At 41.1% G+C, this 18,256-nt stretch overlaps 1 protein-coding gene across 2 annotated transcripts in view; it reads right to left on the bottom strand.

The window, feature by feature from the left end:
• Nucleotides 1-18,256, bottom strand: part of nudcd1 (NudC domain containing 1) — a 121,271-nt gene that overhangs the window by 2,455 nt on the left and 100,560 nt on the right. For both annotated transcript variants that reach the window (XM_031903384.1, NM_001016621.2), the window contains 1 exon segment: nt 4,919-5,078. In XM_031903384.1, the coding sequence (XP_031759244.1) occupies nt 4,919-5,078 (160 nt within the window).

Genomic DNA, 18,256 nt, shown 5'->3' on the forward strand with positions numbered 1-18,256 from the left:
TAGTAGCTCCATGTGTCTTCACCCTAAAGGAACGTATTCTAACAGGTGTGTTTGTCCTTTCACACCTCTCTGATCCACTGTGTGCATTAAAGTCGCTATACAATAAAACATTTTTCCACAAAAGCTTAGAAAGGCTGGGAAAGCAGAGAAGTAATGCCGAGTGCTAATCAGGCTTCCATTAGTCTCTTTTCATAAGGCACAATACACAGTATCTCAGAGCCACATGTAATGACTTTTCTGAAGCCTAATTTGCAGTAATAATGAGTGCGACAAGGCAGCTTCGTTAAGCAAACATTAAAAAAAGAGTAGTAATATCCGATTGCTTTTCCAATGTTTCAAGGAAAATATTCTGTCAGCTCAAATGTTCAGAGAAACTATGGGTTGTCAGAAATGAATGATACAAATTTCAATATGTGTAAAAAGCTCAACACCCACTTCATCGAGCAAATAGATTGGCTTTTATAGGTTTATACTAACAATAAGTTGCTTTATAGTGAAAGGAAGAACCGTTATTCAATAGCAATATACTGTATAGCTTGGAAGCGTCAAAAGTGGGTCAAACACTCTCACGCTCTCTAATTTCTCTTTAAATTCAACAGGAAAACATTCTACAAACCAATGGCGTTGTTCCAGTCCTATCTATTCTGGATTGGGGAGTTTCTGGGGTATGGAAATTTGGCACCTAAAGGGGTTAATGTGATGTAGAGAATGCTATTGAGACAATTTGCAATTGGTCTTCATGTTTTATTATTTGCAGTTTTTGAATGATTTAGTTCTGTGCAGCAGCTCTCTAGTTTGGAATTCCAGCAGCTATCTGGTTGCTAGGGTAAAATTTAACCTAGTAACCAGGCAGTGGTTTGAAAGAGAGACAGATATGAATTATGAATATAATATGAATTGAGGAGGGCCTAAATAGGAACATAAAGTAATAATAACTAAAAAAAGTGTTACCTCACAGGGCAATTGTTTTTGGCTGCCAGGTTCAGTGAACACCTTCCCCCCCCCAACTCAAAGCTGGTAAAGAGGCAGAAGGCAAATAATTCACACACTATAACAAATTAAAAATGAAGACCAATTGAAAAGTTGCTAACAGGCAATTCTATAACACACTAAAAGTTAATTTGAAGGTGAACAAGCCATTTAAACGCTGCCCGAGACAAGGTTCTCACCATGGTAAGAATGTCCCCATTTGAAACTTCTTAATGACAGGCCTATACATTCCCCATTGTATTGTAAATAACAACATGGGGTCAGGGCCTTATAGAAAAAATACACACTGGCAAGTGTAAGTATGACCATACTATTAGCTGTTTACAGATACCAACTGTATTTATAGATTTCATCAATAGGTTTACACTGAGCAGTTTGTTTTTCCTGCTACTGACCCTATATCAGTGATCCCCAACCAGTGGCTCAGGAACAACATGTTGCTCACCAACCCCTTGGATGTTGCTCCCAATGGCCTCAAAGCTGGTGTCCATTTTTAAATTTCTGGCTTGGAGGCAAATTTTGGAGGCATAAAACCATGTGTACTGCCAGTCCACATTGGGCTACCAAATAACCAATTGCAGCCCTTTTTGGGAACCCCCTAGGAACTTTTTTTTCATGCTTGTGTTGCTCCCCAACGTTTTTTTATATCTAAATGTTGCTCATGAGTAGAAAAAGGTTGTGGATCCCTGCCCTATAGCATTATTTATATTGTGTAAATGTTTAATCATGAGGGGCCCTATGTGCCTGCACTCCTCTTTGCCATTAAATGATCCAGCCCAGGGAACTAGTGAGTGTCGCTAGCTTATTCCCAGTCCAGAGCATCTGTGAAGATCCCAAGGGCAGGAAACAAAATGGTGGCATGGTGCTCACTAGAATACTACCATGAGTTGGTGTTTTTTTTTAGTGGAGTACTGGTCCAGTTACAGATTATAAAAGCGTAGTAGGAACCTAACCAATTGGCACTGCCAGTGATAAAGCATTTCCTTGTCTCTTTGGCCCCAGTTACATGGAGTGTTTACTCCACTTCTCTCCGCCTGCGGTTTTCAGTCAGATCCCGTCTAAAACCCATCGCCCTGTTGCTGCACTGACAACCACAGCGAGTTGATAATATGCAGTGACAACTCAACCTCCATCTCTGCTAAACCTGTATTTAACAAAATGATCTGCATGCTATTCACAGGAAACACCACCTTGGTTTTACCCCACTCTCTGTTGGACCAAAATAATAACATACGGATCATTTTAAAAAGCATGTCAATTTCCCTTTCAGCTGCAATAGAACGAGTTGTGAAAATGCATCATTTGTATATTAATATCCTTAGCTCCTGGGTGCGGATTTGTAGCAATTCTTCTAAAAGAATGTCTCAAAAAAAAAAAAAAAAAATCCTCAATTTGCACTTCTAAATATTACAACTGGAATGTACGTAGCAGTAGGACCCAGAGTCTATGGAAACACCTCTTAAATCCTCAGGTCCCTCTTCTTCTGGACTGTAAGCTTTTAACATCAAAATCCTTCCTCCAGCAACAGTACCCTGCATTTTTCCTCTGGCACCTAAGGGGGGGGGGCTCCCTGGCTTATAGACACTACGCAGAGAATGGTGTAAGCATGATGATGCTAATGGCCTCCGTATGTGCTTGATGCTTTAGGGCAGCTGCTTGGGTGAGTACCTATGGGCTTTTTGTGCTGCGGACGCCATGAAGTGCATTTCATAGAACTGAACCACGTGGCACCATAGCAAGTAATTAGTCCCACTGAGCTGCCCAGCTCTGTACCCAGACTAAAAGAAGAAATAATATATATCACAATTTATTTTCATGCCTTTAGTAGAGTTGGTATGTGTAGCAAAACAGAAATCAGATTTTTATCAAAATTTGTATTGATATGTCCTCTGGCCCGCCGCATTACAAACAACTTTATTTTGAATATCTTTTGGTGACATAATTTCCTCAAGTATGTCTGACCTTACTGAGTAATTTCATACCCCTTCCCCACGGATATAAGGGCATATAAGGGCACATAAAGTGCCTACCACAGTTGCTTCCGATTCGCCAAAATGGATGCAACTGCACGTGTGCTTCGTCACAAACTGGGGCGCAGTTATGTCTGCCTGGCGTCATTTCCAGTCTTCTTTGTGAGAGTAACGTGTGCGCTGTCCCTATTGATGCAGAGCACTGAGGGAACCCTGGAACTACTGCCACCCCTAACCAAGCGGTCAGTGCCCTGCATCAATAGGGGCAGCACACTTGTGCCAAAAGAGTAGTGTAACATCACTCTCATGCTACGCCAATGGGCACAGCAGTGTCTGGTTTGAAAAGGGAGGCAGAAAGGACTGAGCAGCACTGAGTGCAACTATACAGAAGTGTGAAGAGCACATTTTAAAGCAAGAACCTTTAATGAACATGGTTTTAGGTGCAAAACACTATGGGGGAAAAGCAAAAGTTGATAACAAGGGACAACTTGATCCCTATAATGTACCCTAAAACAGAGAAGGCAGAAAAGTATCTGAGAAAGAGGAATGATGAACATAAAGAGCATTTCAGCTCCAAGTACAGCAATCAGCCCTTGAAATGTCTATCACAGTGATATCCAACCATATATTCTACTAGACTAGACTAGAACTCTTAGGGGCAATTAGTCACGGGGAGATTAGTCGGTGCGACTAATCCACGCAGCGAAAATGCGTGCACGATTGGTCGCAGTGACGTCCATTGGAGTCTATGGGCAACTAATTGCCCCATGTGTCTTTGCCCTTAGGGGGTTGTGTAATAACAGGCACTAGGTTTGCCCAGGAGCAGTAACCCATAAGCAACCAATTAGTAGGTAGCATTTACTGGTCACCTGTTTCAAAGAGAACATCTTATCGGCTGTTATGGGTTACTGCTCCTTGGCAAACTCAGTGCCTTTAATTCCATATGGGGGTTAGCATCCCCATGACTTATGTTAGGATGTTGAGCACCAAAGGTGCTTTTGGCATTCGTATTCTTTGAGTCGTAACCCTTATTAGGCTGTATTAGTCAAAATGTCCAGCTAGGATAGAGCACTGGGTACACGTCACTCTGTTTCAACAGGATGGGCCTTCGCAATGTGGAAGGTGCTATATGGAGGATGTTGTATAACTACACCTCCCACTGCCACGTGTATGTGTGAAGTGCAATATTTAAACAGGTGGACCCAGGAGCTCTTAGTTATGAACTAAAGAACAGGTTTATTTACACACAAATCCAAAAATAACAGGGCTCAGCAGATATACTCACAGACCATGAGGTATTAGAGCAAGACAGGTGGTATAGATAATATAGCAGACCAATTTGGCACCACTGTGGAAGGTCTAGGGAAGGTAGTTCTTTATCCTTAGGATATCACTCTTATTGGACCGGATCCCAAACGGCCGATGATGGTTCAGGGATTTACTCTGACCTGTATCTAAACTCAATAAGGCAACAGTGCCTGTAAAGGAGAACTAATCCTCTATCCTCCTGGATGGAGCCAGAAACTGCTCTTACTAAATAAGCTTAGTTAAACAACACCCTTCATATAGCAACTTCCACATTGCAAAGACCCATTCTGTTGAAACAGGGTCACTTGTACCCCGTGCTCTCTCCTAGCTGGACATTTTGACCAACAGCCAAATAGGGGTTACAGAATATTTCACGATCACAACAAGAAAGGGTATAAGGACTATCAAGTAATAAAGTTCCCTATTGCGAAGTAGTAAAGAGGCCAGATGCATTTCTAGTGAAAAATCAAATAATTATGATACCCACTGATCTAGGATACTGCCAAATAGCTATTACATGATCAGGAACCTAAACTGGCAGCTGGCCTACTGAGGATTGTGTTTAACGCTGCATCAAACAGTTTTCTTGGAAAGCCTGCATATGAAGAACGTCGCGCTTTCAGTGGTAACCATTAATAATTTCTGCTTACCTAGGGCATTGAATGTTGCAATGTGATCCCAAAGGTTATCCGCCTGCTCGGAAACGGGCTGCCAGAGAAGGGCGTCCACATCATGTCGCAAGGCGAAGCAAGGCATCAGCTCCGGGGTGGCCACAAACGTAAACAGATACGGATTGCTCCCTAGATTGACCTAAGCGCACAAACACAGAAATATGTACATGTTGTAGGTGAGTAGTGGGTTGCAGAAAGTCACATTAAAGGGGTTGTTCGCCTTTGAGTTCACTTTTAGTATGTAGAAATTTGCATTTGGTCTTCATTTTTATTTTTTTAGTTATTTCCCTTTTTGTTCAGCAGCTCTTCAGTTGGGAGTTTTAGCAGCTATCTGGTTGCTAGGGTCCAAATGACCTTAGCAACCAGGAAGTGGTTTCAATGATAGGGTGCTGGGGTCAGTGATCCCCATTTGAAAGCTGCAAGAGTTAAAAGGCGGCAAATAGTTAAAAAATGCTAAAAAATAATGAAGACCAACTGAAACATTTTTTAAATTGGCTATTCTATAATATACAAAAAGTTTACTTATAGGTGAACCACCCCTTTAATGCTGTGTACATCAAAAGCTATATACAGTATCTTTCATTAGGTGCATATAGAAATTCACAAATATTGGAGGCTTCATTTAGAAATGATCTGGGTGCAAGTGCTAGAGCATCGATTGTTTGGTAGATACCTACACCTGGGTCCTTTCTGCACCTCATGCAGGAGAGGTGTGTGGCAGCCCTGTCTTTTCCCCCAGCCAAACCCATTGCTAATTGCATGTTAGATAGTGGGGAGGAGTAAGGATACTGACATGCCCCCCTCAGCGCCCCCTTATAAATACAGACCTGCTAACTTACAGTAGAGCAGTATTCAAGGAGGAGGGCAGCTCTATCATAGCTATATCATAGAAAAATGTCACAAATAACTTGAAAAACAAATATTTAGTGATGTCACTTGTGTCACATGACCTATTTAAAGGAGACATGTTGGATAAATGGAAAAAAACCCTAATCCTGTAGGCTATTATGAATAATTTATGGTGCTGGTTTCACTTTGGGATAAAATTGAATACTGTCTGCAAAAATGGCCCCTTTATTGGAGCTCCCTATAGATCCTATCAGGTCTCTGTCTGTGTTTCAAATGAGGGGTGGGTGTGTCCTAACAGTCCCTGCCAGAAGCACTGCAGGAGGAGAGAGCCAATCACAGCCCTGCAGTCACACAAACAAAGACAGGCTTTTGTTCCCTATCAGGTCAGCCTAGCTGCTGATTGGTTCCTATCCTACAGTGCAGGGTGACAAGAGCCATCCCCCCTGCACATTCAGCCAGCAGGAAGTGGAACAGATGGGCGGGACTAGTTGGGGTTTGGGGGGGGAATTGCTTAATAAATCAGTCTGAAACAACTTTTTTTAAGCACAATCCTTATAATATTTATAGGAGTATAATTCATTGGTACATTCTTAATTTTATATGATATGTCTCCTTTAAAGCTGTATTGCAAGAAGCACAGTAATGTACTCTCAGAACTGGCAGCCTTTATATGTTCATGGAACTCCTCAATGGCTTATATCCTCTTCCTATATTTTACAGCAGGGGGTATAATATTTCCTACATAATGTTTAGCCCTTTGCCTTGAGAACTTATTCATACCTTCTGTTTCAACCAGCAGAGCATAGCAGAGTAAGAGCCAGTAGGATAGAGATGATCCATATTGTGTGTGCAATAAACACTGTTCCCCACGAATGGCTGATTTCGATATTCTGCAGTAACTATCCGAGTGTGCCATTTCTGCTTATGTTTTCCTATCCATATCACCCAAGGTGCTGCTTATCAACGCTCTTTCAAACTGAAAAGCTTTGGGTAGAGATTTGTTTAAAATTTCAACTGTGAAATCTCAATGGACCTTGGGTGTTAGAACTTGGAGCTCTAACACACCAACAAATCATTAAGTGGGTTGGGGGTTTTATGGCTCAAAAAGAATCTTTTCTATGCTAGAAGAAATCATTTGTGTAAGGAAAGGGGCTTGTTAAAACTCAAAGGAGAGGTATTATCACTGGGGAGACTGCAAAAATATTAGGTACCGCTAGTGGTTGTAAGAACTTATTGAGACCCCAGGCCCTGCAGGACCCACATGCCGCCATCTTACTCCTTCTAGATCATATATGTCAAACACAAGGCCCGGGGACCAAATCCGGCCCACCTGGCTGTTTTATGTGGCCCTTGGTTAGTGTGTCTGACCATCCAGCCTAATCAATTTCCATTTTCCTCACATAGTAACTAAGACTAAGGGGTATATTTATCATGCTGTTTAAAAAGTGGAGTGAAGCATTACCAGTAATGTTCCCAAGGCATCCAATCAGTAATCAGCTTTCAACAGTAGCAAAGCATCTATTGGCTGCTATGAGCACCATCACCGGTAATGTCTAACTCCACTTTTTACACATTGTGATAAATATACCCTTTAGTATCTTACTAAGTATATTAATAAAAAATTTGGCCCACGACTTAGCCTGTGTTTTAGATTTTGGCCCCCTTATGTGATTGAATTTGACACCCGTGTTCTAGATCCTCTTTACAGCAAATCCAGGTGCATATGAGCAGTAGGGTAAATAGCCAAATAGCCAAACTTAGAAGCAAAAAGTTGGTTTGTTACTGTACAGTTCATGCACATTAGGTCTGGGGCCACAAAGAAGTAAAATCCATTTAGAAAATGAATCTATTTTAACGGAAATACAATAGAACATTGGCTTTGATTATCTGACAAGATGGTTTTATTCAAGTTTTTCAAATCTGGAAATGTCCACTTGAGAATATTACAAAGAATTATAATTTAAAGTGCCATTCTGCATGCCAATTTTCAGATTAATCACTAACTATTAGAGGAAGCCGCGCTGAAGAGAAAGTATGTTAATTCTTGGTATGTCAATGGGCTGTCAGACATCAGTCCCCAGGCAATGGGACTGAGGAAAGGGCAATGGAATACTAAATCTCTTTATTAACCATATAGGCTGGGTTTTATGCTTGGTTTGGACAAATAATAATGAATGATTCTATCCAATATTCATAGTTATCCCTAACTCATGGCAATTACCAATGATTAGTTGCAGTGTAGGCCACACTACTACTAAAATGAATCATCACTTAATGCAGAATAAAAGTGGGGTCCAACAATAAATAGACATAATATGTCCCTGCATACTCAGTGTGCATAAACATGGCTTTCTTTTTACCATACAGTCCCACAATACGACAAGAAAGAAAACACCTTGTCATTTTTCTTTAATGTACTTGTTTCGGTGGCCTGTGATGTACGCCTTACCCTTAAAGATGGAAATCAGAAACTGATCTGAAAATTGGTGTCAGCCAGAAAGATGAAAAAATAAGGTACATATTAGAGAAGATGTGTTACAAAATAGATAAGCTCCAAACATACAAAAAAAAAAGCAAAATTCCCAGAAAAGAGTCGAAATGACAGACACTGTTATAATTGCTGTGAAAGCAGAGTGTCACATTTACCCACAGTCTAAAGGAAAGGAAAAACAATCTGTTAGCCTTGACCTGATTGGGGCTCTATGTAATAACAGGGCCAGTATCTACAATGCCCTGCTTCCGTCATGGAAAATAGCCCTCTGTGACCCTGACAAGCTCTGCCAGCGAGACGTTTTTATTCGCCATTTTCCCATCTCATTCTGTATTCAGCCCTTTGTTAAAGGCAGTGAATAAAAGCTACACAGAGTTTTTGCATGAAAAAGCATGCTGCTTATGTGTTCTCTTGTTTTGCTAAGTACATGCTAATGGAGAGACGTTAGAAATGATTTATTCAACCGGATGCCCCAGAGATGCCCCCTAGAGGTGGTAAAGCAGCCAGTGGTAAATACAGCCATAAGCACTTACAGAATTGCTGCACTGAGTCCTCTATCAAAAGAAACATAGGATTTCTTGTCTCTTTTTTTGTAAACATGATGTTCCAGTGTCTGACTTCCTCTCTCTTAATTCCCGTGGCCAGAGTCTGCAAAGTTCTCTTCTCTCTCCCCTCTCCTGCTACCCTCCCACTAGAATGCTAAGAAATTCCTTCACCCTCCCTTAGGAATGTGTGATCTGAGCTATAAGCAGGAAGAAAGCTACTTAAAATGGCAACTGCTATATTAAGCAAACTGAGAAAGCTTCTAAAGCTGTTTACTCAGGTATGGTAATGGTTTCTGCAGAATAAATATATTGTTCTAGGTGGCACTAATGTGGCAAATCTATTGGCAGTAAAATGCCAAAATGACTTTCCTTCTCCTTTAATCTTCATTAATAGCAAGCTGTACTGAGTTCTCTATCAAAAGAAACACAGGATTTATTGTCTTCTTTTGCGTAAACATGTTCTTACATATCAGACTTACTCTCCTTCATGCAAGGACACGAGTCTGCGCAGCTCTCTCCCTCCCTGTCTTTGCTCCCCCTCCCATAAGAATTTACTCCCCCTCCCAATCTGAACTACCAGCAGCTAGAGCTGCAGCACAGGAGTTACTAAGACAGAGCTAAAATGGCAGCTGCTATCTTAAACAAACAGAGGGGTTTTAGGGCTGTTTACTCAGGTATGGTAAAGCTTTCTGTATAATAAATATAGCATTCTAGCTTGCACTAATGTGGTGAATCTATTGGCAGTAAAGTACCTTTTCTTCTCCTTTATGCTACTAAAAATGCCATCCCCTTTAAACAAAACAGGGATTGTTTGTCCATACATTGCAATATATTCAAGCTGGCCAACTACATCCCCGGTCTGGCCAGCAAACAAGTTGCAGGTAAAAACTTACTCCTTGTGGAACATATTTAATGAAGCAGTAGAATTCTTAATGAATCAGATGAAAGTGTGTGTAGGACTGGCCAGACCGACACAGATCTCTACAGGGTTTACAAAAAAAAACCAAGGCCAATCATGCCTGCATGGCTTTATTAGTCGATGAATGGATACGTAGTATTCCCCATACTTGTTCCTGTTAGCATCCATTTTTTAATTTTTGAGCATTACTGGCAGATGTTCCGAGTTTAGGCATGGGGAGCATCCCAAGAGGTGGTAAAAATATAAATACGCATTGCTATGCATATCAAGCCAATCTGATATTAAGGTATAAACTAACTGCTGCCAGTTTTGTTCAAACATATAGATTCCCTATAACTACATAAAACAAGTCAAACGTATAACCATCCACATTTATACGTTTGGCAGCTATTCCCTTTCTTAATGGGTGCAGCATACGCCTGATCTCCATTCTCCATATGTTTATGAAATAAAACCGAAGGAATGAACGCATGGCAGATTATACAACGGAGCGCGAGTGCAGATTTAATAGAGATGAAAAGGGTAATTAAACTTCTGGAAATCTGAATAAAAGGCATTAAAGATGCGCTGTTTAGAGGATAATAAAAGAGTATTACATAGCTGTGGGTGCATAATTATCCAAAGGGATATAAATATGCAAGGAGTGAATCGTAAATCTCTGCACAGTGCGTAATGGTGCCCATTACAAGTGAAGATCCGCTCGCTCGAGGTGGCCAAGCAAGCGGATCTTCTTCCAATATCCCCACCTACGGGTGGGCAATATTGGGGAACATGTAGGCCAATTCGATTGTTTGGCCCTGGGGCCAAACGATCAAATTATGAAGGCGGCAATGGGGCAGCCGGTCCGTGGACCGCATCAACGAGCCGATGTGGTCCCCGATCCGACTAAATCTTTTAACCTGCCCGATTGATACGGTACCTGGCCAATTTCAGGCCAGATATCGGTCAGACATGCCCCTCGTTCCTGCCCCTACACGGGCCGATAAGATGGCGAATCGGTCCAAGGGAATGATATCGGCAGTTACAATCAACCTGTGTATGGCCACCTTAAGGCTGGAAACCAGTGTTGAAACAATACAAATCCCACTAAACTAGGGAAAAAAAGTCTTTATTTGTTTACTTTTTGACTAATGTTTTATTTATATTATTAAGCTTCCAGAACTTGACTCATTTCACTTGGTGAAATGCACTAACTGCCCGGTAATTAGAATGAATCAGTAGTCTGCCCCAGGGGAAAACTGTCTGACAGAGCATCATTCAATGCCTTCCCCGGTCCAACACGCTGATACCAGGATAAGTCACTGATTGGAACGTCCCTAAAAAAAACCCAGTAAGTTCTTGGAATAAATACTAGGCTGGCAGAGTATATAACGTATCTCATAAAGGGCAACTGATCAAATGAAGACTATTTGTGATGCTAATTTATTAAATATAAACGACAGAATGATGGAAATGTAAGATTAAAAGGCTTTCGCCAATTGCTTTTTAAATAATTCTCCGAGAGCTATTCCCACTGCAACAGAAAATTGGAATACTGATGTAATTTAAAATACATTTTAGTAGATGCCAAAATGCACCACAGATCTGCTTTTTTAAAAAAATAGCCTCTCTGATTTTGTATGCATTTTTAAAGGAAAACTACACCTTAAAAACAAATATGGGTAGAAATGCTGTATTTTATATAGTGAACTTACTGCACCAGTCTAAAGTTTCAGAATTAACAACATTACAACAACATTAATGATTCAGGCCTTTGGTGCATATGGGGGTTGCCATCTTGGAGTTTGTGTCAGTGACTGCACATGCTCAGAGTGGCCTGGGCAGCTGTTAAAAAAAAATATATAAAAAAGCAGAAAATAAGGTTTGAATTTCATAGAAACTGATGCTACAGGGCCAGTTATTAAATTCTGACGCAAATTACACTGGTTTCTAAGCTGCCATAATGTAATGTAAATGCCAATTCATTTCTAATCTGCCTTGTATTATGCCTTTTATATTCTATACAACTGTATGTTGTGAGTCAGTTTAGTTCTCCTTTAAATTAATGCTGACCAGTTTACGTAAAATTCTAGGTATGAACTAAATCCAGAGTTTAGTTCAGAGTCTGGGCGGGTACTTGGCTAAATTAATCCCTTAAAGGGGTAGTTCTCTTTTAATTGTGTTACAGAATGAGCAATTAAATTGAAATTATTTGTAATTAGTGATGAGCGAATCTGTCCCATTTTGATTCGCAGAAAAATTCCCGAAACAAGAAAATTCGCGAAACGGCGCAAAATCCATGAAACACGTTTTTCGCGTGACTTTTTTTGGCGCCCGCGTCCTTTTTTTGTTGTGTGTCTTTTTTGACACGACTGTGCCCAATTTGACATGACCGTGCCTATTTTGACGCAACAGTGACTTTTTGACGCGCGACAAATTCTGTAAGGTTCCTGACCGCCGACTGTAAATTTAGTAATCCAAAGGGAGACCTCCTGGCAGGACCAAGACGTATACGGGGACAAGAACGACACAACTCCAATGGAAGTTCAAACTTGTCCAGTTTATTCTTACGTGATCAGGGCTTTTATACCCCTTGTGTAACAAAGAGATCATTATAATAAGATGGAGCAGAACCTCATTAGCTTCAAGGATGGCCTTCAAAAATGGCTAATGCGGGACAAGAATTTTAAGGAGGACACAAGGAGTATAACATGCGTCAGTGCATAGATAAGATTAAGTTGTTTCTCAAGGCTTATATTCATAAGGTGCAAGCTTCTACGGCGGAGTTTTGCAAAACGTTTCGCCAATGGTGAAATGCGAAAATTTGCTGCAAATCCATGTCTAGCAAAAAAATTCACTCATCGATATTTGTAATGTATTTTAATTATTTTTTCTTTGTATCCAGCTTTCAAATTGGGGGTCAGTTCAAATGCAAACTAACCGAACAGTTATGTCCCATATGGCCCCCCTCAAGTCACTGATTGGTTACTGACTGCTTAGAGAGCTGTAAAGGAGGAAGTAGTGTTCTGGCTATTATGTTAGACATCTGCCCACTCCAGCCTTTATAGATTTCATTTTAGCCTAACTAACTATATCGCCTATTTTACCCAGTTTCATTTAATCTCAAAACATTCTACATGTACAGCAGCGACCAACAGATTGCAGTCATGCTCAAGAATCAATCTCTAGTAATTATCTGCTACGGGAAGGAAAGTATTTTACTGACTTTATACGTTATTCAACAGAATACACTAATAGAGAACAAATCTAGTAACCTAATGAAGAATAAAATAACAAAAAGGAAAAGTTAATTCTCCAAGTGCCATCAGTAATAGGGCTGAAACCTGCACTGGGAACATTTCATGCAGGATACAAGACAGAAAATGAGCTGATAGATTACTTTCTGCCCAACAGCATTCATCATCATCTTCCCATTTGTTAAATATCTTTTTTTTCGTTTGGAATGCGGCTGCCAGATGTAATGACATTTTAGTATCTCATTCACCCAAAGGCAGCTACAATTTGTTTCTTTTCTCTATAAACAGAAAGAATGAGCAGCTCTGCAGTAGGTACAGCCGTTGCCTGGAGAAAATAAAAAAAGGATCTACAGCTTTATTAAACAACAGAACTAGTACAGAAGATTTTACTTTCCATTCGGTCTGAAGTACAGCAATTATGGGATCAAAATGGCTGTTTCAAGCGAGCTAGACACAATCCAGTAGCATTCTCCTGCTGAGCTGCGCTTAGTGCAGATGATTGCCTAATACCAAACAAGAGTCACGGAATTTCTTTGTGCCGGATATTACAGGGGAGTTTTCCCTGTTATGGGAAGATCCATTCACGACTCTGGAAAACTAGTCAGTGCCAACAATCACTATTATTAAAGTATGCAGGTATGGGACCTGTTTTCTGTTTTTCACAATGAGATGTAACTGAGGCTTTCAAAATAAGGGGGTCTTTCTGTAATTTAAATGAGCGAATCTTACCATGTATGGCCACCTTTAGTCAGTTACAGGAAGCAAGTTGAAGCAGGGCCCCTCCCTTCTGTGATGTAATCTTGTCAACCCCTCCCATGTGGCATCTGATCCCACCCATCTACAACACCATCAACGGAGAGTCGGGCTGGGTGCAAGTTATAAAACGGAAGAGGAATTCAAGCTGATTCGGGAAGCAGCAGGTAAAAGTCAATCAGAATACTGAAAAATTTCCAAACCTTTCACCACTTATCCTTGGTGTAGAAAGCCATAGTACATATTATAATAACCCTAACACTGTAATTGCCATCAAAGGTAATTGTTTATTGTGAGCCAAATTCAAATGGAAAAAGTGTTGCAAAGCAACACAAGCATAAAAAAGGTTCCTGGTGGTGCCAATAAGAGCAATAATTGGCTATTTAATAGGCCCCATGTGCACTGGCAGCCTGCAGAAGGCTCTGTTTGGCATTACATTGGATTTTATGCAACCAAAACTTGCTTCCAAGCCAGGAATTAAAAAATGAGCACCTACTTTGAGGCCACTGGGAGCAACATCCATGGGGTAGGTGAGCAACATGTTGGTTGGAGATCACGGTTTTAGGCGTTGCTTAACTGTGCCAAGTGTGGAATTCAGGAGCTTTCCAGCTATTAAAGAAAGGGGTACATGCAAGTTGAGGCTTTTTACACAGTCTTTACCCCCTGTTTATTTTACCCAAGGGACACATTATTACCCAATAATTATGGGTGATACTTCTTATAAAGGAAAATGAAAAAGATCTTAGGGGTCATCAAGCACTGATGCACTTTCCCCACAGTGAGTTGCGCTTAAACCCCATTCTATGAAGCGCTTTTTGCACCACTCAGTCCTTGTGGCCTTCTGTTCTGAACCAAGTGCTGTTGGACCTACTGATGCAGGGGAACCCACCACCCCTAGACCAGGCAGTAGCCCTTGGGCTCCCTTTGCTTTCAGCATCAAAAGGCAAAGCGCGCTTGTGCCTAAAGATTCCGGTGCAGACGTCACTTGCATGCCAAACACCAGAAACGGTGGGCGATAAACTTCAGCTCAATTGTGGGCTGAAGTGCATGTTCAGTTGCGTTAATATTGGCAAACTGGACAGAACACCTCCTCGCAACTTTAGGGGAAACTGCTGCTCTATGAGTAAAAAACAGCAACTTTGCTCAAATTTCCACTTTGCTCACTGCACTTGTGGAGTCCTCTTTTCTTTTGAAATCTGTACAAACATCATGAAGATATCAATTTTATAAACAAACTATGTCAGCAACTGTTATGAAATTGTTGCCTCACAGAGCAATAGTTCTTTGACTGCTGGGGTCGGTGACCCCCATTTTAAAACCGGAAAGAATCAGAAGAAGGAAAATAATTACAAAACTATACAAAATAAATAATGAAGACCAATTGAAAAGTTGCTTAGAACTGGGCATTCTTCAACATACTAAAGATTATCTTAAAGGAACAGTTCAGTGTAAAAGTGAAACTGTGTAAAATGGATAAACTGCGCAAAATAAAAAATATTGTCTAACATAAAAGCCAGAAGACTACTTCCTACTTTCAGTTTTCTAACCTTAGTTAGTCTCTGACGTTAGGGTTATGTCCCATATGCCACCCCCCTCAAGTCACCAATTGGTTACTGGCTGCTAACTGCTTAGAGAGCTGTGGCCCACGGGGAGATTAGTTGCCTGCAACAAATCTCCTTGGTCGCAGGCGACTAATCTCCCGAAATGCATACGTGGCGCTGCGATTTCCCCGAAATCGCCGAAGTTGCCTTGAGAGGAAACTTCCACAATTTCGGGGAAATCGCGGCTCCGCGTATGCTGTCCCATCAGCGATTTACATACTCGCCGGTGGGATGGTATTTCTGGGAAATTAGCAGCCCGTGACAAGGGAGATTTGTTGCGGGCAACTAGTCTCCCCATCTGCCACAGCCCTAAAGGAGGAAGTAGAGTTCTGGCTATTATGTTAGAGATACAGTGGCTTGCAAAAGTATTCGGCCCCCTTGAACTTTTCCGCATTTTATCACATTACAGCCACAAACATGAATCAATTTTATTGGAATTCCACGTGAAAGACCAATACAAAGTGGTGTACACGTGAGAAGTGGAACGAAAATCATACATGATTCCAAACATTTTTTACAAATAACTGCAAAGTGGGGTGTGCGTAATTATTCAGCCCCCTTTGGTCTGAGTGCAGTCAGTTGCCCATAGACATTGCCTGATGAGTGCTAATGACTAAATAGAGTGCCCCTGTGTGTAATCTAATGTCAGTACAAATACAGCTGCTCTGTGACGGCCTCAGAGGTTGTCTAAGAGAATATTGGGAGCAACAACACCACAAATTCCAAAGAACACACCAGACAGGTCAGGGATGAAGTTATTGAGAAATTTAAAGCAGGCTTAGGCTACAAAAAGATTTCCAAAGCCTTGAACATCCCACGGAGCACTGTTCAAGTGATCATTCAGAAATGGAAGGAGTATGGCACAACTGTAAACCTACCAAGACAAGGCCGTCCCCCTAAACTCACAGGCCGAACAAGGAGAGCGCTGATCAGAAATGCAGCCAAGAGGCCCATGGTGACTCTGGGGGAGCTGCAGAGATCTACAGCTCAGGTGGGAGAATCTGTCCATAGGCAACTATTAGTCGTGCACTGCACAAAGTTGGCCTTTATGGAAGAGTGGCAAGAAGAAAGCCATTGTTAACAGAAAACCATAAGAAGTCCCATTTGCAGTTTGCCACAAGCCATGTGGGGGACACAGCAAACATGTGGAAGAAGGCGCTCTGGTCAGATGAGACCAAAATGGAACTTTTTGGCCAAAATGCAAAACGCTATGTGTGGCGGAAAACTAACACTGCACATCACTCTGAACACACCATCCCCACTGTCAAATATGGTGGTGGCAGCATCATGCTCTGGGGGTGCTTCTCTTCAGCAGGGACAGGGAAGCTGGTCAGAGTTGATGAGAAGATGGATGGAGCCAAATACAGGGCAATCTTGGAAGAAAACCTCTTGGAGTCTGCAAAAGACTTGAGACTGGGGCGGAGGTTCACCTTCCAGCAGGACAACGACCCTAAACATAAAGCCAGGGCAACAATGGAATGGTTTAAAACAAAACATATCCATGTTAGAATGGCCCAGTCAAAGTCCAGATCTAAATCCAATCGAGAATCTGTGGCAAGATCTGAAAACTGCTGTTCACAAACGCTGTCCATCTAATCTGACTGAGCTGGAGCTGTTTTGCAAAGAAGAATGGGCAAGGATTTCAGTCTGTAGATGTGCAAAGCTGGTAGAGACATACCCTAAAGCCTGGCAGCTGGAATTGCAGCAAAAGGGGGTTCTACAAAGTATTGACTCAGGGGGCTGAATAATTACGCACACCCCACTTTGCAGTTATTTATTTGTAAAAAATGTTTGGAATCATGTATGATTTTCCTTCCACTTCTCACGTGTACACCACTTTGTATTGGTCTTTTACATGGAATTCCAACAAAATTGATTCATGTTTGTGGCTGTAATGGGACAAAATGTGGAAAAGTTCAAGGGGGCCGAATACTTTTGCAAGCCATTGTATGCTCACTCCAGCCTTCATAGATTAAAAATGTGACATTTTCTCAACTATGTAAAGAAATGATCTGTACATACATCACCTAAGCTAGAGAAAATAGACCAATACCATTTCAGTTTAGTTTATACATAACACAAATGAATTAACTCAACTGCTGCTGGTGTCAACAACATTAAAAACAGAAAGATCAACTTCTTTTGTTCCACAATTACCTTGGCCTGAATTTGTTATATGTCAGAATGTGCAAAGCCGGTGGCACTGATGGCAGCCAGAAATGAGAGAAGATAAAAAGATATAAAGATGCACAAGATCAGAGAGGTACTAGGGGGATGAAAGCTGGGAACATGTTTAAAGCCCAATGATGAAGAAAAAAGAATGAGCAATTTGGATAAGGACATGAGAATTCAGCAGGTGAATAAGTGCAGGTAGTGCAAAGTTTCATAAAAGGAATAGAAACTGATACTCTGCATGATGTGTTGCTATCTGGAACATTAGCAAGCAAGGAAATGGCACTAACGTTTCATTAGCATGTAGGATTACAATGAAAAGGGAAATACAACACCCGGGTTATTCCATGGTAACAGAGAAGAACAAAAGCAGATTGATGTTTCCATACCACAATGCCCAACACTACCTTTTTTAACATGTTACAATACTTCAAGGGTTATAGGTAGATGTCGTGGTATAGTGTGTATACCTCTAGCATTGTCTCCACTAAAACTTTAAAAGTACTATGTGGTAATATTATTCTTCAATCTTGTCAGTCATGAGCAGTCTGGCCACATAAGCAGGATTCTAAAGAGACGTGGGCCTCCTGCTACTCCGTGTTGGCAAATGACTGGGGAGGGTCACCATGGATCAATCCTGAGTGGCAATTTCCAGAGATAAAATGTGGTATTTTTTCGCATGCAACTGAATTAGACCCACTGGGTGGAGAATCAGAACTATTTGGTTCTGTTTTTGGATTGTAAAAGATGA

The sequence above is a fragment of the Xenopus tropicalis genome, chromosome 6 (assembly GCF_000004195.4).
Source record: "Xenopus tropicalis strain Nigerian chromosome 6, UCB_Xtro_10.0, whole genome shotgun sequence".
Lineage (NCBI taxonomy): Eukaryota > Metazoa > Chordata > Amphibia > Anura > Pipidae > Xenopus > Xenopus tropicalis.